Source organism: Gossypium arboreum, chromosome 9, assembly GCF_025698485.1.
Source record: "Gossypium arboreum isolate Shixiya-1 chromosome 9, ASM2569848v2, whole genome shotgun sequence".
NCBI lineage: Eukaryota > Viridiplantae > Streptophyta > Magnoliopsida > Malvales > Malvaceae > Gossypium > Gossypium arboreum.
This window is the reverse complement of record NC_069078.1, coordinates 6,761,976-6,789,974: the sequence shown is the minus strand read 5'-3', so window position 1 is coordinate 6,789,974 and position 27,999 is coordinate 6,761,976. Positions and strand designations below refer to the sequence as shown.

Sequence of the window (27,999 nt, the reverse complement as noted above, 5' to 3'; positions counted from 1 at the left end):
ACTAAGCCCAAACCTAAAACTAAAACAAGCCCAAACTTATGGGGCCCAAAGGCCCAAGAACCTAAACCTAATCAGAAATCCTAGGGTTTCTGAAAGGTTAGGCGCCGCTCCTCCTACCCTCCCATGTGCATTGTCAGTGCCTCCAAGGCCCCGTCCCATCGCCTTCACTGTCACCTGCAAACAAGCAAAGAAGAGGACAAAAAAGGGAGCAAAGAACAGTAACAAAAGGAAAAAGAGAATAGAAGCAGGAAAAAAGCAGTAAAGGCAGTAATAAGAAATAGAATATTGTATATGATAGGCTATAAAGCCACAGGTAGAAAACCAATAGAGGGAGGGGGAAATCGAATGTAAATGAGGTTTTTTTTAAGATACAAAAAACGTTGTATTACATGAGATCAGAGAAATCAAAAACAAAATAAAAAAGGTTGTTTTTTTGGATTCTAGGCTCTTTTTTTTTCTTTCGATCCTTTTCCTTATTTTTGGTTTCAAATCTATTTCAAAAGAAACAAATAGAAAGAAAAGGGGTACTTACCTCGGGGTTTAGCCTTCGTCGATCGGGTTCTTCGTCTAAAACGAGAGCCTTTCGCGCTTTACCGGCCACCGGATATGGTGGTGGTCCGGCGACGGCATGTTTTACTTAGGGTCAAAACCCTAGAAGAGCAAAAAGGGAGTGTTCTACTGTTTTAAAAAAAAAATCAAGGGCCAAATGCAGTTTTTTAAAAAAAAAATTAGATTTATACTGTATATGAAACGGCACCGTTTTTGTGCTTAGGTTTTGGATTCTAAACGGCACCGTTTAGGCGCTAGACTTGCGACTCGACCTGTACCCAAGCAGGGATCCGCGCGTTTCCCATTATTGGGATATTTATGCGTGAGGTCCCTCCACCTCTGCGCGCGTCACGATTTGGCCCTTTCATTCATTTTACTCATTTTTATAAATTTGCCCGCATGATTTTTTTGATCACATTCAGGTCTTTTGAAACGCTGTGCATAGAGGGCTGGGAATATTTTCCCAATCAGTCCCTCGTTCTTTATGCGCGTTGCAATTCGGTCCTTGATGGCTATTTTTTCATTATTTACAATTTTGCACCTTCATTTTTAATTCAATTTCAGCCTAGTCCTAATCTATCTAATTTGTCTATTTATTTATTTATTATTTCAACTTTCTAGGAACTGTTTTGCTGTTTTTCATCTTAAGTTTATTTATCTTACATTATTTATGCTAAACCATATTATTATTAGTTATTGTAATCCTTTTACGTTTTATGAATTGTGAATCGTTACAAGTTTTAAATGTTTTACATATATTATTTGTATTAAGCTTATTTATTTTATTTTTTAATCTCTCATACATTATTTGTATTAAACTTGTTTATTTTATTACTTTAGGTTTTTTTCATATGTTATTCATTGTTAAACTTATTTATTTCTTTTATTATAAATCTTTCATAATATTTATTTGGAACAGTTTTATTATTCCCTTTTTAAAGTCTATTTTCATATAGAGTTTGTTTTAAATTACTTTATCACATTATTTATTTTGATCTATTTTGTATTATTATTTTCAATTATTTTATATTATTTACTTTACATTACTTTATAAATTATTTACTTCAAATTGTTATATATTTTATTTATGTTGGAATCTATATATATATATTGTTTATTCGAATCATTTCATTTATTATTTTAAATTCATCATATATTGTTTATTTTAAACCACTATACATATTACTAATTTGAGGTTTTTACATATCTTTTATTATAAATTATTTTATACATAATAAATATTTTAAATTTCGTATATGTTGTTTGGTTATACCATTTTATGCATTAATCATTTTAAATTCCTTTTATTATCATTTATTTTGAACTCTCTGTATATTACTTACTTTAAAATATTTTTATATATTCCTTATCTTATATACATATATATATGTATAGTTTGTGTTAAAATTGCCTTATTATATATATTATTGATTTCATGTTGTCTTATATATACATCTTTTTTTTTTTCTCTTTTAAACCAATTTATACATATATATATATATATATATATATATATATATATATATATATATTTCCTTTCAAATCCATTATGTATATAGTTTACTTCTTAAAAGAAATTTTTTATATACTTTTATTATTTAAAACTCTTCCATATATTATTATCTCTTTCATATATTATTTATATTGAGTTTTACATTGTATATATCATCAACTTGAAATAGACATATTTTGTTCTTTAAAATATTTTGTATATTGTTTGATCCAAACCCCTCTCTCATAACATCTATTTTAATAATCATTCATGTATTATTAGTTTTAATTTATACATGAATATTATTTCAAGTTTAAGCATGTGTTATTCATTTTTAATTTCTCATATAATTTCTAAATTGTTTTGTATCATATTGGTTCCTAGTTCCATATTGTTTTCTATGTTATATGTTTTATTATTTCATATATTGTTGTTTTAAGTCATTTTCATGTTGACTACCTTAATTTGTTCCATGTATTATTTTCTTCATCATATTTTTACAATTGCTTCTTATTTTCTTTTCTTTTGCTTTTGTGTTTATTTATTTTAATCGTTTATTAATTTAGATTTCATCATTGTTATCATTATTATTGTTATTTTTGTGTCATTATCTTATGTTAGTTATTTTCTTATTTGGTCATTCATATCAAATAGTTAAGAAGTAAGAATTATGTGATTATTGTGAACCGTTTTAGTATATTCACATTCTTGTTATTTATTGACATAATAATCTTATTCGTAAATTATCATTTTATTTTATTCCGAACAAAATAAATACACATCGTTTTAAATTTCATATTTGCTATTATTTCATAAAAAGAAAATTCTCTAATAAAAGCAATCTTCCGTATTCGGAAATGTTTCGTGTTTCGAAATTTAGAGAAATCGTGCCCTACGTGTTGGGTTTCGATTTATCTTTTGACCGAATAACCGAATATCCTTTTAAAAATTTCAATGCGTGAGTTTTGGAGATCATGAGATGATTTTGATATCGAAGGTTTGAAATGTCGTGTCTTACGTGCTGGATGTGATATTTTATCTCCTTGAAACAAAAGAATCTTAATATCCACTTCGAGTTACCCAAACATTCATAAAAAGGGGTCGCATTTTAAAGTTTATTTTAAAATCTTTTCAACTTTCGATATTAAGACGTTAATTAATCGATTAGTTACCAATTTTGGGCGTGACGAGGGTGCTAACCCTTCCTCGCACGTAACCGATTCCCGAACCCGTTCTCTCAAGTTTCGTAGACCAAAAATGTCGTTTTAGTAAATTAAAATGTTTTATTAAAATGACCAAACTTCTTGGTGATCCGATCACACCTAAACAAAAAAGATTGGTGGCGACTCCCAATTTTCGTTTCCATTTTTAAAACCAAAGTAGATCCCTGTTTTTTCAAAAAAATGGTTTCGACAGTAATGTTTCTACAAGGTCTGGATTCATTGCAAGAAAGCTGCACTGCTGTTTCTTTATGTGATGTGCCATTGATGTTTTCATAATCTATATTGTTAATCTTTACAGCTGATGTCTGCAAAATATATATAGTAGTTAACATTAAGGCTACTTCATTTTTAAATATGGACGAAAAACCATTAACAATCCTATAAGGGAATAAGAAGTCACGTTGTCCTACAAGTTGAGTTCCATATCAATAAATTAAACTAACGACTTACTTGATTCTTGCATTGTTTATGAGGGCAATAATATTGATCGGTAACAATAGGTCGAGTTGAAGCATGAGAAGTTATATCTTCAAATCTAATGTTCCTTGCATGACCATGTCCTCCCTAAACACACAACAATGCTAATTATCAATTATATAATAGTTATTAATATATATATTTTAAAGAAATGCATTATATATAACTGCCAAGTTTTGATTCTAACTCCATTAGTTGTTCCATGGAAAGAAACATTTCTTACATGAACAAATTCAACTTCCTCAGTTTTCCCCATAATTCCAAGGCTCCCAATGCTTCATGTGGCAATTAATATTAACACAGGAAGTTAATATCATAAAGCAAGAAAGGAAGATGATTGTAAAAGAGCATACCTTATTCCGTGACCCGGACTGCATTCGATGTTAGTGATATTAATATATTTAGAGCCATCTCCAATTGATATACAATCATCACCTGAATTAATGAATAAATATATATAAAATATTAAAACAAACATACATATATACAAAGTAATATGGAAAGTATAATGAAATGAAACCAGCAAAGGAAGAAAGAAAGAAACCGGTTTGAATGGTTGTATTGTGGATAGAGACATTGGTGGAACGTTGGATGTGAATGCCATCAGTGTTGGGGCTGTTTCCCGGAGCTTTGATTGTAAGTTGAGTGGCATGAATTGAAGTAGAGTCTTCAAATGCAATGTGCATTTTGGGACTGTCTTCAAAGGTTAAACCTTTGATATCTACATTCTTGGAGTGTCCTATCATAAAACCCTAAAACCAAAAGCCACATAATTCTCATACAATTACAGTATACACAATTTATGTCAATCTTTATTCTTCCATACCTAAAAACTTAGTATATCTTTGTAAAACATATCTTTAGAAACTGAAAAACTTGAAATTTGAACACATACCGTTGGTTTCCGAAGTTGGCACGTCTGTTACAAAGAGCAATGGACATGTATATATCAGTAAAACCCAACAAGAAAGTTTTACCATAATGTAAAATCTTATGTGCTTATACTACAATATAAACAATTACCTTTTGGTTATCTTTGCAAGAAAGTTTCCACCAATTATCTCCCTGGCCATTGATGGTACCAGATCCTTGAATATGGAGACCATCGAAATTCTTAAAGCCAATCCAATGGTGACAATTTGTATTGCATTCCCATGCAGAAGGTTTGGTTGGGGCTATGATTCTCCCATCAATCTGCACCCCAATTCATATGCAAAGTTTCTAATTAATACAATATTATATATCCTTAGTTTTATACACTACTGGTACTATTGCTAAATATATATAAATGGAAGTAGAGAAAGATAGATAGAAGTACCTGGAAAGTAATGTTATTAGAGTTGCAATGTTTGCCGTTGAAAGTTAAAGGTTGCAGCAGAAACGTCTTCCCTTGAGGTACAAGAAAGGTTGGTGACGGAGTTGATGAATCGCAAGCAGCATCCCATGCACGCTTAAACCCCTACAATACATAGATATTATATTATACACGACATTGCATTTATTATCAGTAGGCATACAACACCAGTACTTAAAATTAGCACCACAAACAGCAGATAAAATTAAAAGGAAAAAAAAAAAAAGAAAACCTTAGAATCATCCTTCTTTCCATCTCCAATAGCTCCAAAGCTAATGACATTGAATGTATTGTCACCATAGCTATCAATATTTATGTTGCTCTTCTTCAACTGACGAGAAGAGCTAGTGAATATAGTGCACTGGATCAAAAGGACAAAGAAGAAGATTTTCAAAGTTGCCATAGTATCGATGATTTCTTAATTTGATGCGTATGTGGAATGGAAGGTACATACATACATGCATGCATGCACACATATATATATATATAGTAAATTGTTTTCATAATCCAACAATGAAAAGTAGTTGGTTTTTGTGTTAATATTTACGTGAGTTTGTGTTCCTTTTCCTACTATAACTATAATAACTATATGAATATGTATTTCCTTTATTATTATTATTATTATTTTAGTAAGTAATCGAAGAGGTATAGTAAAAGTAGGAATCTTGAGTTGGAAGCATAGTCAGAAAGAAAGAACAATGAAATATAATAACACAATTAATTAATAAATTAAATGGATAAACTACAAAAATAGTTAATTTTATTTATCTCAGATTACATTTTAGTCACTTATGTTTGAAATATTATGTTTTAGTCACTTACGTTATTATTTTGTTAAGAAGGGGTTACTCTACTGTTAAACTCCGTTACCTACCTAACGACAGTCTTACGTGGCAGTCCAAATAAGTTTTAAATGTCAACTTGGATGTCCAATTACTGAGATGAAAATAGGTTTTTTTATTAAATAAATTTAATTTGGACAGTCACGTAAGACTGCCTGTTAGGGAGGTAACAAAGTTGAACGGTAGAGTGACTATTTCGTAACAAAATGATAACGTAAGTGACTAAACATAACATTTCAAACATAAATAATTAGACAAACAAAAATAATTATTTTTATAGTTTATCCAAATTAAATTAAATAATGAATTCAGGCCCATCGTTAAACCTACTATTGACTAATTATTTTGTGGTCTTCTCTTTAAATTTGCTACAACGTAAAAAAGAATTCATTATTGGAAATGGACATGATTATGACAAATTTTGACCAGATTATTTCATGATTTTAGCTATTGTTGGAGTAATGAAGTTTGGATATAAATAACGCTACTAACTAAATAAAATTTACACATTTGTTATTAAGTTGGAGTTTGATTTTCTGATTTCACATAGGAATAGCCAAAATATTAAAAAAACATTATCTAAACTAAAATGAAATTAAATTTATTTTCAAAACTATCACAAATTTATAAAGGGATAGCAATAAGATTTGTTTAAGGATTCAACGTGGGACTTCATCCATGGTTCAATCAACCATTTACCTATAATTAATAGAGATTTTTTTTTTTTACATTATTAAAGGAAATAGGTGAGATGACACGATTTTAACTCATGTCATCTAGATGTCTATGAGAGCGATGACACGATTTTAACTCATGTCATCTAGATGCATATGAGAGCTTTATTTCATAAATTGGTATTAAAATTATATTTTTTTTCATTTTGATCTAGATTTTTTTTTTTATATTTCATAAATAGTTTTAGCTTCAACGCAAAATGTATTGTCTGTACTTGAAATTGATATAGGTGATTGACAGGGGCGAAGCCAGAAAATTTTTTTAGGGGAGGCCGGATGAAATTTTAATTTTTTGTAGTTTATATTTTTATAATTTATAAAGGATTAAATTAAATTTTTATAATTTTAGGGGGGGCAAAGTGCAATTTTACCTTTACTAATTTAAAATTTTTAAAAATTTCAAGGGCCTAAAATGAAATTTTCCATTTTAGGGGGGGTCGGGGCCCATGCCATTTCCCTTGCTCTGACCTTTGGTGATTGAGTAGAGAATACTTAGTCTAAAAAAATCGGTAAAATAGTACCGTAACTTCAAGAGAAGAGGTACCTCTTTATAAAGGGTTGTAGTGACTAGGCTTGAGCAACTATTTACCAAAAAAAAAACAGTCCAAAGTTTTAAGATAATATATAGGGGCTTATGCTTACCCAGGGTTGAGAGATCAAGAAAGTTGATGACCTGATGACATGAGAGTCAATGACAAAAGCCTTGGTGAACCGCGATTGTAACTATAAGAGTCCTAATACAATAATGCATTTAATGTTTCAAAATAATTATTAAGTTAATTGACCGTATTTTTAAACTTTTTTTTGTGGTTAAAAAGTAGAAAAAATAGACTAATTACAAAAACTAGAGTAGCCCCTCAAAGGAGGAGGTCTCAAACAAGCATAAATCATAAGTTCTATGTTGGACCAATTTGACCATATGATTAGCTCCCTGATTTTTCTTTCTAGAAATGTGTCTAATGCTCCACTTTCTGAACCGTGACAGCGTCTGATGGATTCTTCGGACCAAAGCAGAATTGGACCCTTCATAAGTCCTTTCATGAATAGCTATAACCACTTCAAGACAATCAGATTGAATTAATAAACTGTTATAACCTTTCTCAATTAGAAGAGACAGTCCTTTTAGAATACTCCACGACTCAGTGTCAAAGATAAAACAATTCCCCAAATATTTATTAAACCCAAGAATCCAAGCTCCACTTTAATTTCACATTATTCCCTGCGAAACCAACTTCCTTCAGGAAAGGACCATTTGTACACAAAATGACCCAATCAGTAGTTAAAAAAGAAGACGAAAACTTACCTCGTCAGTCATTTGCCTTGCGCCTATTAGACAAGACGTATTACTTCGCTCAGCTATACGACACCCTGATAGTTTTACTATCACTCCATGAAGCACTTTGAAAAATGAAAAGATTGTGATTCTTCCACAAACACCAAGTGATGATCCCAAACAGACATTGTCAGTCAACATCTCTCAAACACCAACCTTACTAATTTTGCAAATTTAGAACAAGCCACTCATGTAAATTTCTTGCGTAATATATAGAAAACCATTCAACTGAATTAATTGGTCCTAAACATTTAATTGGTCCTAAACATTTCTCACAATAGTATAATACCTAATAGCATGAAGCATCATATTCAAAACCATGACCACAAACCCTACAGCCTGGATCATGCCCTATTACCCTCCGAGCTAGTTCCACCTTAGTATGCAGAAGCTGGTTGAATGCAAGCCAAAAAAAAAGTCTAACCCTTTGGGACCATTGGAATTTCCAAGAGATGCGCCACATCAGTTCTTTCGGATTCCACAACCCTTCTCGAAGCTTCTCATAAGCATTTTTGAGGGAAAAACAATATGTCGATGTACCTTTTCAAATGATCTTATTAACCTCTGCTATCAGGTTAGGTGGGGGAATCCTAACAATCTCTCGAACCACCTCCTTTATGAGCCAAAGGTGGAAGATATCTAGGTTCCAATTGCCACATCAGTTACCATATCACTTAGAAGGCACTCCATATCTAGAGAGAAATGAATAGGAATGATGTTAGCCAACAAACCCACTCTCGAAATCCATGGATCACACTAACACCTAATACTAGTACCATCTCCTACTAACTAAAGTAAATTTTCTCGAATGAGTGGCCAAGTTTTAGTGAGAGTTGCCCATAAGAAAGAACATCTACCCCGCGAAACAGATTCTGGCAAACCAGTAGATATCCCATATTTTTTCCTTAGAACTTGAATAGAAAGGGCCCTAGAATCAATTACAATACTGTAGCCCAATTTCATCATAAAGGAAGTGTTATGGTCTTACAGTTTACGAAAAACCAATCCCCCATGATCTCGAGGCTGAAAAAGGTTCCAACTAATTAAAGCCAATTTCTTCTTACAATTCGAAGACCCCCAAATGAACTGCCTAACCATTCGTTCAATTTCTTCACAGAGCCCTTTGGGAATCATCATTAATTACATGAAATAGCTGATAATTGCCATCAAAATTGACTAAGCCAAAGTGGCCCTTTCGAAAAGTGACAACTTCCTGGTGTCCCAGTTTTGAAGTTTACTGTGAATCTTATTAACGAAAAAACACAAAATGTTGTTAGTCACTCTATTGTGAAATAGTGGAACCCTAAAAATTTTTTCAAGATTCTGAACTCTGTGAAATCTGAGAATATGACATAAACTCCTTACTAAGTTATCATCCGCTCATTTTGAAAAACAAATACTCGTTTTATGCGCATTAATCTTGTGGCTAGAATAGTTGCAAAAATTGTCCAACACTTTTTTTAGAACCCTAGCTGAAGTCTCCTTAGCTTGATCAAGAAGAATCAGGTCATCAACAAAGAAAAGACGGGAAATAGAGGGACTTGAACGGGATAAATGAATAGGGATCCATCATGCAGAATTGATATCGAAAAGAATAAAATGTTTGAGCCATTCCATGCACAAGACAAATATATAAGGGGATAGACGACATCCCTGACGAACGCCTCTGATCGGCCAAAATTTCTAGGTTAGAGTGCCATTCCATAAAATCTGCATGGTGGATGTAACACCCCTAACCTAAATTCGTTGCTGGAATAGGGTTACGGAGTATTACCAGACTAATCTCATAAATAATCATACAATTCGAATTACAATTCTCACACCAATTAAAAACATTCAAACACAATTATATAGTCCCTAACATGAGCCCTCGAGGCCCCAAAAGAAGCATTAGAAGTGGTTTGGGACTAATTCGAATACTAAATAAATTTCTAGAAAAACATAGAAAATTTTCAAAGTGCAAGGGACACACGCCCATATGGTCAGGCCGTCTGGACATTCAAAAAGAGATCACATGGCCGTGCCCCAGCCCGTGTCTGACCCCATGTAACTCTCTGACTTGGGTCACACGGCCAACCACACGTCTGTATGACTAGCCCATGTACCCTTCAAAAGGTCCTCACATGCTCGTGTGCCAGGCCGTGTGAAAACTAGAGGGTATATTGACTTGTGTCACATGACCAGGCCACACGCCCGTGGGTTAGGCCATGTGAAGCTACTGACTTGGTTTTTAAATAAGTACCAGAGGATACATGGCTGAGACACATGCCTGTGTCTCTGCCCGTGTGGACAAAAATAGGCTATTTTCCAAGCCATTTTTCTCACCCAAACTTGCAACAACCTAAACCCATCAAATATCATATGACCATATCATCAATAGCATTCAAACCAATCTCAACCAAGTTCAAATCATGCAATATCAATACTAACAACCACAAGGCTCATAAGCATCACACTTAACCATTCAAAATCATACAAATATGCCTCCAAAGTATACCTAAATGATTAAAACTTACTTATTAGACTTGTGCCTAATTTAACATGCATACCACATTCTCAAGTTCAATTATTTTGTACTCAAAATACCAACTCACAATTAAGACATTTCCATGGTAATCCAAATACATACCAAAATGGGAATAACCACATATATACATACATAATCAACATATGCCAAATCAAGTAATATTAAATAACTAATTACATAACCAGAACATATAGGCTTTCATTACCCAAAAGACCTATACATGCCATATAACCAAAATACATAAAGCTCAAAAGTACCAAAACAATAGCTGGATAGTGTGATGAGATCTTCGACAACTTCCAATCCGAGCAAGCTCCGAAATCATTGTAACAGCTCGATTTTGGGCTCAGTCGAAACAATGGTTTTGAGACCACCAATCCAAAGTTATAGAAAGTATTTTATTACTATTTTAGAATTATAACATGTTTATATTAGTGCAAGAAAAATTTGGTGAAGAAATTTTAGCGTTTGAGAGCCTAATTACTAAAAAGGACTAAATCGCATAAAGTGTAAAAGTTTAATTTGATAGCTAAGGGTGTTAAATTGCCATGTATCATAAATTGGGGATATTTAAAGGGAAATAGACCCTAGAATAGTGTTTGGTTGGCCATGAGACAAGGAAGTCAAAATTAGGTGAGGTTTTAGTTACCTATTTTAACTAGTAATAATATTAAAATAAAACAAAAATGCTTCATATTTTTATTTCTTCTTTTTCACCAATTTTCAGCATCAAAAAGGGGGTTTAGAGAGCTCAAAATATCATCCATTAATATCTCTTTCCAGTAAGTCATTTAGAAGGTTATTCTTTATGATTTTTGTATTTTTTGGACCCCTTATAATATGAGCTTTCTAATAAGGGGACTATTTTGCAAAATGGTTGAGAGGCTAGGGTTTTTCCATAAAAGCATATGTGTTTTTAACTGAAATTTTAAGGAAGAATATGAGTTATGGGTGTGTAATAAAAAACTTTTGTGAAGTAGTTTTCATGGAAACCTTAACTAGGGACCATTTTGTATAAGTTGAAAATTAGATGATAAATGTGAGAAATGATGGAAATTTTGGGTTGCTATAAGAGTAAAAAGGGTTCGACTAGGATTAAGATATGAAGAGATTCAATAAAAATCGATTTTCAGACCTAGGTGTAAAATGATCATTTTGCAAAAGTATAAGGGCAAAATGACCATTTTGCCCAATTTTTAAAATTTTTGAATACCTAGATTAATAAAATGATTAAATTTGTGAATTTTTATCATTATAGATCAAGAATTACAAAATTCGAACCTAGACCGGGGGAAGGCCAAGCAAGTAGATTAAATCAACTAGTCGCCACATTTTGAGTTCCGAGGTAAGTTTTATGTAAATAATGCAACTACATTGTTATTACATGTGTTTGAATTGATATAACATAAATTTCTTGTTTGTGAAATGATTATGTATGATGAATATTAAGATATTAGAACTTCCGTTTGAACTTTAGGAAACAAATTGAATATTCATGCCATGACATTCGGGTTATTTGTGTGCTAGTGTAAGACATGTTTGGGACATGCATCGGCCACATTATGAGAGCCAGTGTAAGACCATGTCTGGGACATGGCATCGGCTTTGAGATGAGAGCTAGTGTAAGACATGTCTGGGACATGCATCAACCTCGAGATGTAAGCCTGTGTAAGACATGTTAGGGACATGCATCAGCTACGAGACGTGTCAGTGTAAGACCATGTCTGGGACGTGGCATCGGCACGTATAGAGGTGTCAGTGTAAGATAATGCCTGGGACATGGCATCGGTATGAATATGAAAGAGCTAGTGTAAGACCATGTCTGGGACATAGCGCCGGCCTCGATTTCGATAGTCAATGTAAGACCATGTCTGGAACATGGCGTCAACTTGATGGATGAGCCAGTGTAAGATCATGTCTGGGTAGCGCCGGCCTCGATTTCGATAGTCAGTGTAAGACCATGTCTGGAACATGGCGTTGACTTGATGGATGAGCCAGTGTAAGATCATGTTTGGGACATGGCATCGGCATTATACCCTATGTTGAGGCTTAATGAATATCCGATAGTATTCCAAATGGTTCAACAGTAAGAGTTTCAATTTAAGTTAAACGAGAAAAGTATAACCATGTTGTGAGTGGTATAGGTACCTATTTGAAACGTATGAGATATGAGCTCAATATATGCTATGTGAATTGTATTGGATAGTAATGAGTAAGTTGTGTTTATGCCTATTTTTGTACTATGAGCATGATGATGAATGGTAAAGTTGTTGTTATATTCATTTGCATGCAACTTACTAAACTTTATGCTTACTCCCTCTCATTTCTATTTTCTTATAGTGCCACCTAATTAGCTCGAGGATCATCGGATGTCGGAGGCATCGATCATACTATCATCCGAAGCATTGGTATAGTTAGATCTTTTATTTTGATTATGGCATGTATAGGAAATTAGAATTTTGAGTTTTGCGTCTTTGTTAATTGGCCAAATGTGATGGCTTCCTTTAGTATTAAGGTCATGAAAAATGGCTAATATTGAAAGTTATTATATGAATGCAAGATAGTCTTTCATGAATGTGAAATTGTTGGTATGTTTGAGTATATGAAATGTATATAAGCCTTAGCTATGGTTGTTTGGTTGAGGAATCATATTAAGTTAGATTTTGATATGTTGGTTGGCATTAGATTGTGTTTCAGGGTGGCAAAAGGCTTGGTAGATAGCCTCATATTGTCCATCCGGGTAGACACACTGGTGTGCACGGCCAGCCCTATAGGCGTGTTGTCTGATCGTGTGTCCCCTGCACATAAAAATTGCAAGTCAGTATGCATGGTAATAGACACACGAGCAGAGACACGGCCATGTGTCTCAGCCGTGTGGAGGACACGGCCTCTGGCCACGGGCGTGTGCCTTGGCCGTGTGCCCCTTATTGGATGCTGATGTCAGAAACAGAATGTCAAGGTTTTTAGACACGGGCTAGGACACGGGCATGTCATGGCCGTGTGAGGGACACGGGCCATAGACATGGGCGTGTGTCAGGCCGTGTGAAAAACCCTGTAGGTTCGAATTTGGAATTTAATTCACACGGGTACGGGACACGGGTGTGTCCCTAGATGCTTAGGCCGTATGTGTCACACGGGCCATCAGCACGGCCATGTTATAATGACCACATGGGCGTGTAGCCCTTCCATATGGACGTGTGCCCTATTTCATGAGTTATTTTTATAAAGATAGTTAAAGGACCCAGGTTGGTCCTAAATGGTTTCCAATAGATGTTTGGAGCCTCATAGGTCCATATTAAGGAGTTTAAACAAAGTTCAAAAAAATTTTAAATTTGATCAAGTCTTGGTGACTCGAAAACATTTGAATGCATGTGTTTAAGTTTAGTAACACCTCGTATTCTGCCCCGGCGTAGGGCACGGGTGTGGGGTGTTACAATCACTATAAAACACAGAAAAGTTCTACTTACCATTCATTCACAATTTAAAGAAGCATAAGTAAAAATAGGTAAGTTTCAATCAAATTCAATGGTTAGCACATAATCATAACCATGTTAGTCATGTTTGAATACATCAACTATGAATTACTTATTGTACTTCTCACAAATACCTGAACTGATTTGTATATTTCCTTATACCCTCGTATTGAACCATTTGCAATACTATTGGATACTCGGGAATCTTGCACACAAAGTGCCAAAACATGGTCAAAACCATATCAATCTCAAATCTCATATAAATGCTCACTCTAGAGCTATTACTGGGTCTGCTCACACAAGCTGATGGTCAAGACGTAGCTACATGGTGCTGCTCACACAAGCTGATGAGTAACCACAACACATGCCGAAAAATTCAGCCACCAGTAGAATGTACGAACCAAGTCCTAAAACACGGTAACCCCTAATGAGATGTCATTTGTATCCTAATCTATTCCTAAGGTTCAAACGGGATTCATACATTGTCGATAACTCGTCGAGAATTTCCATAGTATCGTATCGTCTCAATTATGACAATTTACCATTCAAACACATATAAATTAATGTTAATTAAACATACGAACTTACCTCGATCACAAAAACGACAAAATAGGATCAACTAGTCCGATACTTTATCTTTTCCTCGATCTAGATCCGTATGAGGCTTAACTTGATCTAAATAATCAAATTCAGTCTATTTAGTATTCATTCTATTCAATTTAATCCAAAATACATATTTTGTAAATTTATACTTTTACCTCTAATATTTTAACTTATTTACAATTTAGTCCCTATATCATAAAAATGTAGATTCATGCAATTTAATCCACACCCATGCTAGCCGAATTTCACACATTTACCACATAAATTTCATATTTCTCAATTTAATCCTTATTTGACATTTTCAACCAAAATCACTTTACAAAACTTGTTTATTTAACAACAAGCATTCATTTTCTATCATCAAACATCAAAACACCTACACATTCATCAATGGTAAAACCCTAAACTTTTAATAGTTTTGCAAATTAGTCCATTGGCTAGTTAGATTAAGCTACAACGACTCCAAAAACATAGAAATCATTAAAAACCGAATCAATACATGCATGGATGAGACATAAATGAACATTCAAGCTCTATTAATGGTGTTTTCCTAGCTTATTTTCGGTGGATGAATAACAAATACAAGATGATAGCTTTTGTTTATTTGATTTTTACTTAATTTACTTATTTAATTACACATTTAACCTTTTTATTAATCTTTAAAAACAACATATATAATGTTCATAATATTCCAATCATAATATTAATGGTTTATTTACAATATAAACCCTCCAATCATTTAATTTCATGTAACAGCCCGATTTTGACTCTATTCGGAATGGTGGTTTCGGGACCACGAATTCGAGTTAGAAAAATATTTTTTAAAATTATTTTTGGTGTTTATAATGTGTGAATTTGTGTGTGCTAAATTTTCGTTTTAAAATTTTATCATTTGGATGCCGATTTAAAAAAAAAAAGGCTTAATCGCGTAAAATGAAAATTTGATGGTTGAATAGAAAATGACCGAATTGAATATGTATTTTAATATGGAGTATTTATGGGGAAAATATACTATGCTATTAATAATGGATGGCATTAACCTTGTTTTATAATGAATCCAAATTATTATATAAAGGTTATTTAGGTAATTTAATAAAATAATATAAATTATAATATAATAAAACATTAAAGAAATCATGCATGTGTTCATCTTTATTTGACCGAAACTAGTAAAGAAAAGAAAAATAGAAAACAAATGACATTCGACCATTGTTGATTCAAATTCAAGGTTAGTTTGGTTTCGGTTTTTGATGATTTTTATGTTTTCTAAGATTGTTGCTTCGAATACTATCCGACCCATGCTAGAATTTTTGATTTCGATGAATATTTTGAATTATGCCATTGATGAATATTTGTGTTTTATGATGTTTGATGATAAATTATCAAATATAAGTTTTGGATTAATATGTTTTAGATTGGAATTTTTGATGAATTTGAGTAATTAGGGCTAAATTGTAAAAAAATAAACTGAAGGACTAAAATGAAAAATAAATGAAATGTGTGTATTTGTATGTACTAGAGGAACATTCGGCCCAAGCATTTTCCATGGAGAGTTTGTTTATTTTGTGTTTTATACAACTATGACTAATTTGTAAAAGTATGAAATATCAGGGGTAAAATGGTAATTTGCCTATTTATGTGTTGTTGGATTAAATTGAATGAAATTGTGTTTAAATGAGATTAATTTGAAATTGTATAGATCAAGAACAAAAGAAATCGGACTTGGATCGGGGAAAAGCAAAAATAGTCGAATAGTCAATTTACATTGTTCGTCAATATCTGAGGTAAGTCTATAAGTAATAAATGTCGTTAAATTTGAATGTATATGATCTTTATATGCTGGATTTAATTGTATGAATTTCTATTAGTTAGCTGAATGTATAAACGTTTATGAGATTTGGGAACAAGCTCGATTCATTTGAGATATGATGTTTAAAAAGCTTCGTATGAACCTTAAGAAATAATTAGGATTTCTGAAATATGAATTATGTGTAAGATCGACTTTGTATCCGTGATATTCAGGCTTTATTGCCTAGTAGGCTTTATGCCGGTGTATTGTATCAGGCCCTATGCTGGTGTATTGTATCAGGCTTTATGCCGGTGTATTATATCAGGCTTATTACCTAGCAGGCTTTATGCCGGTGTATTATATCAGGCCTATTGCCTAGCAGGCTTTGTACCGATATATTATTCTAGGCTTTATGCCTAGCAAATTTTATGTGAGCAACGGTAAAAGTAATCAAATGTGTTAAACGAGCTAAAGTGATCAGGTATGTGAATGTGGTTTACTTATTTCAAATGAAGACAAATTGATTGAAAGATATGTGATAAAAATGTTTGTGATGCTATTGAAAATGTATATAATTATGGGTAGTGCATTCGGTCTTATGATAGGTATAAGTATGTAATTTAAAAGCTCGATTTATGAGTATGTATATATGATTGCATATGTATAATCGATTATATATGAAATTATAACTTTGAAATTGGAGAATATATTGATAATTGATTTATATGTATATTCGCCATGGTATATTTTGAGTATAAATATATGTTTGATATGGTTTTTTTTAGAATGGAAATGTACATATATATATATATATATATATATATATATATATATATATATATGAAATTGTTAGTCTGATTCGGTTTTATTTTATTGATCTATCAAGATCATTAATTTGTTTAAATTGCTTATAACTTACTAAGCTAAGTTAGCTTACTTTGTGTGTATATATTTGTCTTTGTTTTATAGATTTTGGAGATCGTTATATGCTCGGGGATTGTCAGTAAAGTCAATCGCACTATTGTTTTTCTCGGTACTTTTGAAAGTTTTAAATTCAAACTTATGGCATGTATAGGCTATATTATCCTTTGGACATATTTGATTTTGATATGTATATATGTTAAAAAGCCATGCGAAAATGGCTTGTTTATCTTGTGAAGCATGTTTATATGGTTGAGTAAATGATGTGGTTGATATATTTATAAATAAGTTGTGGTTGACATATTTGGCTAGGAAACATATTTGTAGGTGAATATGTTTTGAAGTGTTTGATTGCAAAGTGAATAATTTATAAATAGCTCATTTAGTAAGCTTAATATATATATATATTGATTTGCAAGTGTGATGAGTTGTATGATTCGGCTTGTAAAGGTTTTACATGGTGAGTTTATAGTCAATTGTATAGTGATTATTTTATTTCGAATTGTATTGGCTAAGTGTGCACATTTTGTACATTTGAAAGAGAGAAATATTTGTATGATTCATGATGGTTATGATATGATCTCTTAAAGGTTAAAATAGTTGTATATCATTTGATGAGTTGAGTTAATTCGGCTCACGAATATTTGTTATACTAGTTATTTACTTTCGAATAAGGTATCCATGTAAAAGTTATGTCATAAAATGGAGTTGTATATTTAGTATATGAGGTTTGCATATTTGGATTGGTAATGAAATATTGAGGACAACTGGATATGACTTTTAAATTTTTAGTGGCATGCCATATCTTATTTCGATGCTATTATATTATTTAAGAAAAAATTTGGGTAAGTTGTGATTATATATATTTATATGTTTAACATTATTCGCTTATAACTTATATTGGACATATCTTGATTAAATGGTTCTGATATAATTTATAGAGATGTTAAATTGATTATTTATGTTACAATTGCTTGGTAATTGAGTAGTATGCTTGAGTATGGTTGTAATTTCCAGAAAGTTGTGTCTCGTTTGGTAATACCTCGTAACCCATTATGGCGACGGACATAGTTACGGAGCATTACCAGAGTTTACAGAATAAATACAATTAATTCATGTCATTTACTATTCATATTTGAAACCAATCATATTCAAACATATTGTCCCTTAAATGGACCTTCGATGCCCAATTTACGCATTTGAAACAAGTTAGGACTAAATCGGGAACTCAGAGAATTTTTCGCGAAATTTCAAAATTTTTCTTAAGTACAGGGGACACACGCCCGTGTGGCCAGGCCGTGGGGCTCACACGGCCAAGTGACATGCTCATATCCTAGACCATGTGTGCATTCGATGTGAGGCACACGGCTGTGTCCCAGCCCGTGTTCATACCCGTGTAACTCTCTGACTTGGGTCATACGATCATCCACACGCCCGTGTGCTAGGCCGTGTGGACAATTTTATTTTTGAAAATTAGGTGCAGGGGTCACACGACCAAGTCACACGCCTGTGTACTAGACCGTGTGACACACACGCCCATGTTTCTACCCGTGTGAGCAATTCAAAGTATACTATTTCTCAAATTTTAAGATGTAGGGGACACACAGCCAAACTACATGCCTATGTGCATGGCCGTGTGCCACACACGGATGAGATACAAGCTCGTATCTTTACCCATGTGGATAAAATAAAGCCATTTCCAAGCCTTATTTCTCACCTAACCTGGCATCAACCTATCCAACCAATTTTTTTACCATTACAAGTTACAATAAGACCTTCAATTCAACCCAATTTCAGTTCAATACATGTCATAACATCCCATTTATCTAAGTACTTAATCTTACCTAACTGACCATATAAACATTTAAGTATAATTGTGTAACTTCCATCATTTAACCATTTCAATACACACATCAAGAATGATAAGGCCTTATATAACTACATCAAAATATGATTAACACTAGCTATTCCAATGGCTAGTTATAACCAAAACATTTTATCATTATGCCTACTTAGCTTATACATGCCATTATACCAAAAGTTAGCTTGCTTTATACAGAAGTCCGAGGGATAGTCTGATGTGTCTCCGACCAAGTTCCAACCTTCACGAGCTTTCGAGTACTATAAAATAGAGGAAAGAAAAACCGAGTAAGCATTTAATGCTTAGTAAGTTCGTATAACTATAAATTTAACTTACCATTCATTTTCATTAAAATAAACATATAAATGACATCCAAGCAATTTGGATAAGAGCCTAAAACACAACTTCACTAATTATGTTAGTCAAGTAACTTATATAAATACCAAGAACATGAATGAGCTCATCATGTAATAACTTTCCTATACACATGCTTTTCATATCATATTTTCATATTTCCATATACATTTCCATGACAAATCATCTCAAGTTCAGTTTAACCATATCAAAACTTTGCTTGTTGAATTTATTTGAAATATCGATGGATACACATGTAGTACACTCGAAGTGTACAAAACTATAATTCGTCAACTCATATTCAGAGGTACCCATTAGGGCACATAACCAGGAAGCACTCTCTCGAGCTATAAAATAGGAAGCTCACAAAGAGCCTATTTGTAAGGCCTTGATAATTTATTTCTATTTCTATAAAATCTGACACAAATGTGAATCTAGTTCAGTGGTTAAGTGTTCTGGGAGAGTCTAAGAGGTCTTGGGTTCAAACCTCACTTCTGTTAAATTTTAATATTTTTTGGAAATAAGCCTTATCCTTGTCCAAAGGGTTATATTAAATTTCCCATAAATTCATATCAGAATAAGCTTGCTGATTCAAGTGGTTAGGGCATTAGAATGTTGGAGGTCTTGAGTTCGAATCTCTACACGAGCAAGGATGTTATTTTTGACTCAGTTATGTGCAAGTATTTCGATGGAGTTTGGATTTTGGGGTAGTTGTATGTTAGTGGAATAGAGGGAGAAAAATAAGAGATGTGTATCATATTTTTATCTTTCTTATTTTTGTTTTATTATTTTCTTTTTCCCAAATTTCGATTTCTCCTCCAAATTTCTGACGTCCTTTTTTCTTCTTCCCTTTTTTCGTCTACTCTGTTACTTTTTCTTTGATTGGTACCCTCTTTTCGTTCACACAAATTTTAGTGTTTCAGTCTACAGTATTAGTGCACTTTGGCAAGTGGTGATTGTAATTTTTGCTCGAGTAGGGGTTTGTTCTTTAAGTTTTTTAGAGTGATGTTATCTTTTCTGGTTGTACTAAAATTCGTGTTTTGGCAACGAAGAATTGTAAGGAACAGAGCTCTGCTCTTACGAAATCATAGTTGTTAACATTCGAAGTGTTGGGGTTGAAGTGTTGTCGGTTTCGTAATCATGATGTAATCGTATTTTGAGACTGACTTTGAGTGTTGAAAATGTCGATTGTAGGTTCTGGAAGGCTTGGGTGTGATTTCACATCAAATCAATACCAGATGTGTACCTTAAATGCAAAAAAAGGAGGCTTCAGCAAAAGCCAAAAAATTGCACTATCGACGCTTTAGTGTTGCCATTGATGATAGCTTGATGTTTTTGAGTGTTGATGATGGAAAATAAATCATTGTTGTTAGATTAACAAGTTTTATAAAGTGATTTTGAGTAAAAATGTCAATTTTGGACCAAATTATATAAGGTGGAAATTTAGTGGTTAAAATGTGAAATAAATTGAAAATATGGGCTGATAGTAATATATGGAAAATTCGGATAGCTTGGGTTTGTTTTTAATTTCATGAAATTGTGATTTTAAGTGATAAGGACTAAATAGAAAAAAATGTGAAATAATAGGGGCAAAAATGTAATTTTTCCAAAATGTGTAAATTGTGTTAAATTGAATGAAATGTTAATTAAATAAGTAAAATTTGATATTATATAGATTGAGATAATCGAAATTGGATCTAAAGCGGGGAAAAACAAAATCTGGGACTAATTGATCCGTTCAAAATCGTTTTAACGATCGAGTAAGTTTGTATGTAATAAGCATTGTTAAATTTATGCTTTTAATGCTTTGATATTATATAAATTGTATATACGTGACTATTTTTATGTTTAACGACATATCGGCTAAAAAAAAATGGCACTTAGTGTGCGGTTCGGAATAGCTTTGGCTAAATATGGCACTTGGTGTGCGATTGGAGATAGCTTCTGCTATATATGTATATGGCACTTAGTGTGCAAAATATTAAGAATGGCACTTGGTGTGCGAGATATTGAGTATGGTAGTTAGTGTACGAGATATCGAAGATGCAATGACTTTACGTATATGTATGAAATGGTAAGGATCGATACAGGTATGTACATGAGTTATGATGCATCCTTGTAAAGAAGTAAATAAGTAAGTCATGTTTATGAGAATGATTTTGTGATGACCTTGTGATTCTGGGTCCATGTTTATGTTGTATAAATATGTATTTATACCATGATGGTGGAAATGATTGGTGAAGGTGTGATGAGCTTATTTATCATCATTTTTGTACTAAAACTGTTTTGGACAGTAGCTATAGTCCAATTTTGTAAATTCACAAAAAAATTGTGGAAATCGAGTTAGAGGATGAATAAAATATGAAATTAGAAGAAACGGAATGCGCAAAAGAATTTCAGATTATGAGATATTTGAATTTTCGTGAGACAGGGTCAGAATGATCTTGGAATCCCCTATTCTGATTTTGAAAAATCATTAAAAATTGTAAAAAATAATTATGAGTTATAGTTTATATGCTTAGAATCTTTGATGAGTATACTTTCAAAAGAAACAAACAGTAACATCATTTGAATTCTGTATGAGGATATAATTAATTTTTAGTGAAGAGGGGTTGGAACTGTTGGAAGCGAAAAAAGGGGTAACTTTGAAGAATAAACTGTACTTATTAGCTAAACCAAAAATTTTGTAAATTTTATGGTAAGAATATAAGTGAGTCTTGTTTCAGGTAAAATTAATGGATCTTAATTTTGAGCTCCATAGCTCTAGAATAAATAATTTAACGACTATTACTCGAGTAGACAGCTTGATTGGAATTTGAACAAATAGTGGAATAATATGCAATTATAATTGTGATATCTTGAGAACATGTTGTAAGAATTTGGAAAAAGCATATTAATAAATTTCTTATTATTTTCATATGAACTTACTAAGTTTTATAGCTTACCGCCTCCCTTTTCATCTCTTATAGGTTTATATAGTTAGCTCGGGTTGGAGATCGCCGGAGATTCAATCACACTATCAAGCTATCATTTGGGGTATAAGTATTCAAATGCTTAAGTCTACGGTATGTATAGGGGCTCTATCTTTGTAATTATGTCAATGCTAATGTGGCCAAATGTGTTGGCCTATAATGGTTATAGTCTAATTTATATACAGCCATGAATGATGGCTTATGCTGATCATATGATTATTCATGTGTATTTGCCAATGTTTTATGGTGTGATCATTGTTTGATATGGATGACTGTTTGCATACGACTTAAGTACTCGATGATTGATTTTGGCATAATGGGCATATGGATAAATTCTAGCATAAGTGTGAAATGTGAAAATGTATTAATGATAATCTCGGTATAAAAGTTGTTATGATTAATCTTGATAAAGTATGATGCCTTGTGTATGCGTAAGTTGTTATGAGAATGTCATGCATAAGCTATATTTACGATTATTAAGTGTTCATTTATGCCATGTTGGATGCCATTGAGATATGTGAGTGTGCATGTGTTGTGAGGGTGGCAAAATGGCTTGGAACATAGCCTAGCATTTGTCTACACGGGCGTGTGACCCTACTTCAATATGAAATTTTCTAAGTTTTCCTAAAAGTTTTCAAAGTTTTCGGTTTAGTTCCGAATCATCTTCGATGCGTGTTTAGGGCCTCGTAAGCCCGTTTAAGGGACGTTATACATATGTATGAATGTTTTTTATTTGAATGAAGTTTTATGGCCCGATTTTATTTGATTGTGTATGTTTAAGTCCAGTAATGCGTCGTATCCTGTCCCGGCCTCAGACTTAGGTAAAGGGTGTTAGTTAAGCGGATCAAAGTTTTAATATAGCTACAGCTCTTTATACTACAACTACTACGGGTTCAGGCTTTCATTCGTTGAACTGTTTCAAGACAATCCAACCCCTTCGAGAAATTTTTCGAACAACCCAAGCTTGGGAAATCACATCAAGTAGTATAGTCTGATCTTCATCATCAATCTGGACCTCAATATTCTTTAAATCATTCAAAAGAGTAATAAATTGACTAATTTGATCTTTAAGGTGTTCACCTTCATTCACATGTACAATCCCCGCTTTAGCACTTATTGGTTAGCCAAAGGCTTTTTCGCGTAAAGGGTTTCTAACCTTTTTCATAAGGTGAATGTCATTTCTTCCATCAATACCACCTACAACACATTATTTGCTAGACATAATTGAATCGTGGATAGAACATATTTATCTAACCTCTCATTATCTGATTTATCCATGTCTACAAGCTTCTTCCCTGTAAGGGCCTTCTCAAGATCGCCTTGAATCAAAATTGTTATCATTCGAACTTGCCACAGATTAAAATTTGTGATGTCATCGAACTTATCAATGTCAAACCTGTGTTGCTGTCATCTTTGAATAGGTTGATTGCAAAAATCAAACTAGCTTTAATACCAGTTTGTTGGGGATAAACTCGATTAATCAATGAACAAGTAAAATAACAAAGAAATTGAAAAAATCGAACAATAATATTTTACATGGAAAACCATAGGCAAAGATAATTTCACTACAACGGAAAAAAGGAAAAGTATAAAGATGGAGATAAAACTAAACCCTAAAACCTAAAAAAGAACCCTATAAATGTAAACACAACATTCTCTTAAAGCTTGTAAAAGCTAATACCTAAATGTGTTATGGGTTATTTTTCTAGGGTGAGAAAAAGGGCCTATTTATAGGTAAAATAATATTAAAATAACCTACACTAGTAAAAGTTTAAGTGGAAAACTAAAAACAATTTAACTGGGAGAAGAAAAGCCGAAAAATACGAGGCATAACTTCAAAAATCTCCACATTGACTCGTATTTTCACAACGCATTCTTTACCAAAACCCGCCACTAACTTATCTCGAACTATGCAGGATATTAATTGAGTCGAAGCTATGTTTAGAAGTTGAAAGTCTTCTAGTCTTTGACTTGTGCATTGTCAAATCAAATCTGACTCGGGTCTGATTTCCACGAACGTAGTGCCCTATCTTTTTTATACATGCACCCAAAAGAGAACCTCTCTTATATTTTGTATGGTCAAAATGTAAATTTATCTTGTATTAATTTATAGTTTTATCATTTCTTGAAGGGATTAAATAAAATTTTTATTTTTATTTTGAGAGATCCAATGTATAATTTTACTATATATTAATTTATAATTTTATCATTTATAAAAGATGAAAAAACAAATTTTTTCAATTTGAACACAATTTTTAATTAGACTTTTAATACAATACAAAATTAAACATTGTATGGAATTACATATAGATATAAAATGTTTACCGCTAGTTATTAGTATTTTTAATTCATTAATTCATTACTTAATTTGAATTCCAATTATATATATTTAAAAATATAAGTAATTAAAGATTTCTACAGATTTTCTTTCATTCCATTTATGATTCAATCAAATAATAAATATATTTTGATTGAATTAGACTATCAATATCATACAAACTTAAACATTTTATGGAATGACATATGTATATTAAAATTTATCACTAGTTATTATTATTTTTATTCATTAACAAATTACCTAATTTTAATTTTAATTATAAATATTTGAAAAATATGAATACTCCAACGAGGCCTAAAAAGTTCAGAACGTGGTAAGTGGAAAACTTGGAGCAATTTGGTTTGTAGTGTAGATTTAAATAATTCCACCGTTGAGGGGATGTAGCTCAGATGGTAGAGCGCTCGCTTAGCATGCGAGAGGTACGGGGATCAATACCCCGCATCTCCATTTAATTTTTTCTCTTAATGATTTTTAATACTTCAAACAAGCTCAGTTCAGTGCGCTGCTATTCTCTAGCCATTGGAATATTTTCTGTTAAAACCTGTGCTTACAAATTACCGAAGTTTTTTAACTTCTTTCTTCCGCCATAATAGGTAAAAACATCTTTCCATTGTTGCGATGGAGATGATATGTATAGTTTCAATTAAAAACAATCAACTCATTGTTCTTAGTTCTGTTCAATGCTCATTCATATTCAATTTCTCATTACTTGAATCATATTTTTCATTAAAGGGGAGAATCAATCATCCAGCTTAAACATATATTTACTTTATATAATAATCCTCAAAAATACATTTAAACTATAACATAATAAAATTCATTAAATTTACTATTCCCTATGTGCTAATTTTAAAAAAAAAAAAAAGAGTCTAAAAATTATCATATTTGTCCAAACAAGGTACATTAGGATGGACCTTTCCATTTCTCAAGCCATGAGCATTGAGGCAATACGATGAAGTTTTGCCTTTTTGCTTCTTATTTCTCAAGTTAATGTTTTTCATGGTAATGTTTCTACAAGGATTGAATTCACTACATGAAAGTTGTACTGCTGTTTCTTTCTGTGATGTGCCATTGATGTTTTCATAAGCTATATTGCTAATTTCTAGAGCTGATGTCTGCAAAATATATATAGTAGTTAACATTAAGACTACTTTATTTTTAAATATGGACGAAAAACCATTAACAATCCTATAAGGGAATAAGAAGTCACGTTGTCCTACAAGTTGAGTTCCATATCAATAAATTAAACTAACGACTTACTTGATTTTTGCATTGTTTATGAGGACAATAATATTGATCGATAACAATAGGTCGAGTTGAAGCATGAGAAGTTATATCTTCAAATCTAATGTTCCTCGCATGACCATGTCCTCCCTAAACACACAATAATGCTAATTATCAATTATATAATAGTTATTAATATATATATATATATATATATATTTTAAAGAAATGCATTATATATACCTGCCAAGTTTTGATTCTAACTCCATTAGTTGTTCCATGGAAAGAAACATTTCTTACATGAACAAATTCAACTTTCTCAGTTTTCCCCATAATTCCAAGGCTCCCAATGCTTCATATGGCAATCAAATATTAAAAGAAATATTAATACAGAAAGACAATATCATAAAACAAGAAAGAACATATTGTAAAAGAGTATACCTTATTTCATGACCCGGACCACATTCGATGTTAGTAATATTGATATATTTAGAGCCGTCTCCAATTGATATACAATCATCACCTGAATTAATGAATAAAAATATATAAAATATTAAAACAAACATATATATGGAAAGTATAATGAAATGAAACCAGCAAAGAAAGAAAGAAACCGGTTTGAAGAAAGAAACCGGTTTGAATGGTTGTATTGTGGATAGAGACATTGGTGGAACGTTGGATGTGAATGCCATCAGTGTTGGGGCTGTTTCCAGGAGCTTTGATTGTAAGTTGTGTGGCATGAATCGAAGTAGAGTCTTCAAATGCAATGTGCATTTTGGGACTGTCTTCAAAGGTTAAACCTTTGATATCTACATTCTTGGAGTGTCCTATCATAAAACCCTAAAACCAAAAGCCACATAATTCTCATACAATTAGAGTATACACAATTTATGTCAATGTTTATTCTTCCATACCTAAATACTTAGTATATCTTTGTAAAACATATCTTTAGAAACTGAAAAACTTGAAATTCGAACACATACCGTTGGTTTCCGAAGTTGGCACGACTGTTACAAAGAGCAATGGACATGTATATATCAGTAAAACCCAACAAGAAAGTTTTACCATAATGTAAAATCTTATGTGCTTATACTACAATATAAACAATTACCTTTTGGTTATCTTTGCAAGAAAGTTTCCACCAATTATCTCCCTGGCCATTGATGGTACCAGATCCTTGAATGTGGAGACCATCGAAATTCATAAAGCCAATCCAATGGTGACAATTTGTATTGCATTCCCATGTAGAAGGTTTGGTTGGGGCTATGATTCTCCCATCAATCTGCACCCCAATTTATATGCAGAGTTTCTAATTAATACAATATTATATATCCTTAGTTTTATACACTACTGGTACTATTGCTAAATATATATAACTGAATTTACAATGGAAGTAGAGACCTGGAAAGTAATGTTATTAGAGTTGCAATGTTTGCCGTTGAAAGTTAAAGGTTGCAGCAGAAACGTCTTCCCTTGAGGTACAAGAAAGGTTGGTGACGGAGTTGATGAATCGCAAGCATCCCATGCACGCTTAAACCCCTACAATACATACATATTATATTATACACGACATTGCTTTTATTATCAGTAGGCATACAACACCAGTCCTTAAAATTAGCACCACACACAGCAGATAAAATTAAAAGGAAAAAAAAAAAGAAAAGAAAACCTTAGAATCATCCTTCTTTCCATCTCCAATAGCTCCAAAGCTAATGACATTGGCTGTATTGTCACCATAGCTATCAATATTTATGTTGCTCTTCTTCAACTGACGAGAAGAGCCAGTGAATATAGTGCATTGGATCAAAAGGACAAAGAAGAAGATTTTCAAAGTTGCCATAGTATTGATGATTTCTTAATTTGATGCGTATGTGGAATGGAAGATACATACATGCATGCAGGCATACATATATATAGTAAATTGTTTTCATAA

At 32.4% G+C, this 27,999-nt stretch overlaps 1 protein-coding gene and 1 non-coding gene across 2 annotated transcripts; one reads left to right on the top strand and one right to left on the bottom strand.

Annotated features, from left to right (window-relative positions):
* Window positions 1-36: 36 nt before the first annotated feature.
* LOC108455163 (uncharacterized) lies at window positions 37-27,999 on the bottom strand. Its single transcript, XM_017753764.2, has 19 exons — window positions 27,736-27,999; window positions 27,468-27,605; window positions 27,178-27,348; window positions 27,050-27,073; window positions 26,699-26,906; window positions 26,508-26,589; window positions 26,310-26,418; window positions 26,103-26,216; window positions 25,757-25,957; window positions 5,328-5,456; window positions 5,060-5,200; window positions 4,765-4,935; window positions 4,637-4,660; window positions 4,262-4,493; window positions 4,095-4,176; window positions 3,965-4,016; window positions 3,715-3,828; window positions 3,417-3,569; window positions 37-174 (listed from the first exon to the last, which is right to left on the bottom strand). The coding sequence occupies exons 1-19, from the start codon at window positions 27,904-27,906 to the stop codon at window positions 37-39; spliced, it is 2,454 nt and encodes an 817-aa protein (XP_017609253.1). The 5' UTR covers window positions 27,907-27,999.
* TRNAA-AGC (transfer RNA alanine (anticodon AGC)) lies at window positions 25,217-25,289 on the top strand. The gene has a single exon. It is a non-coding gene; the product is annotated as a tRNA-Ala (tRNA).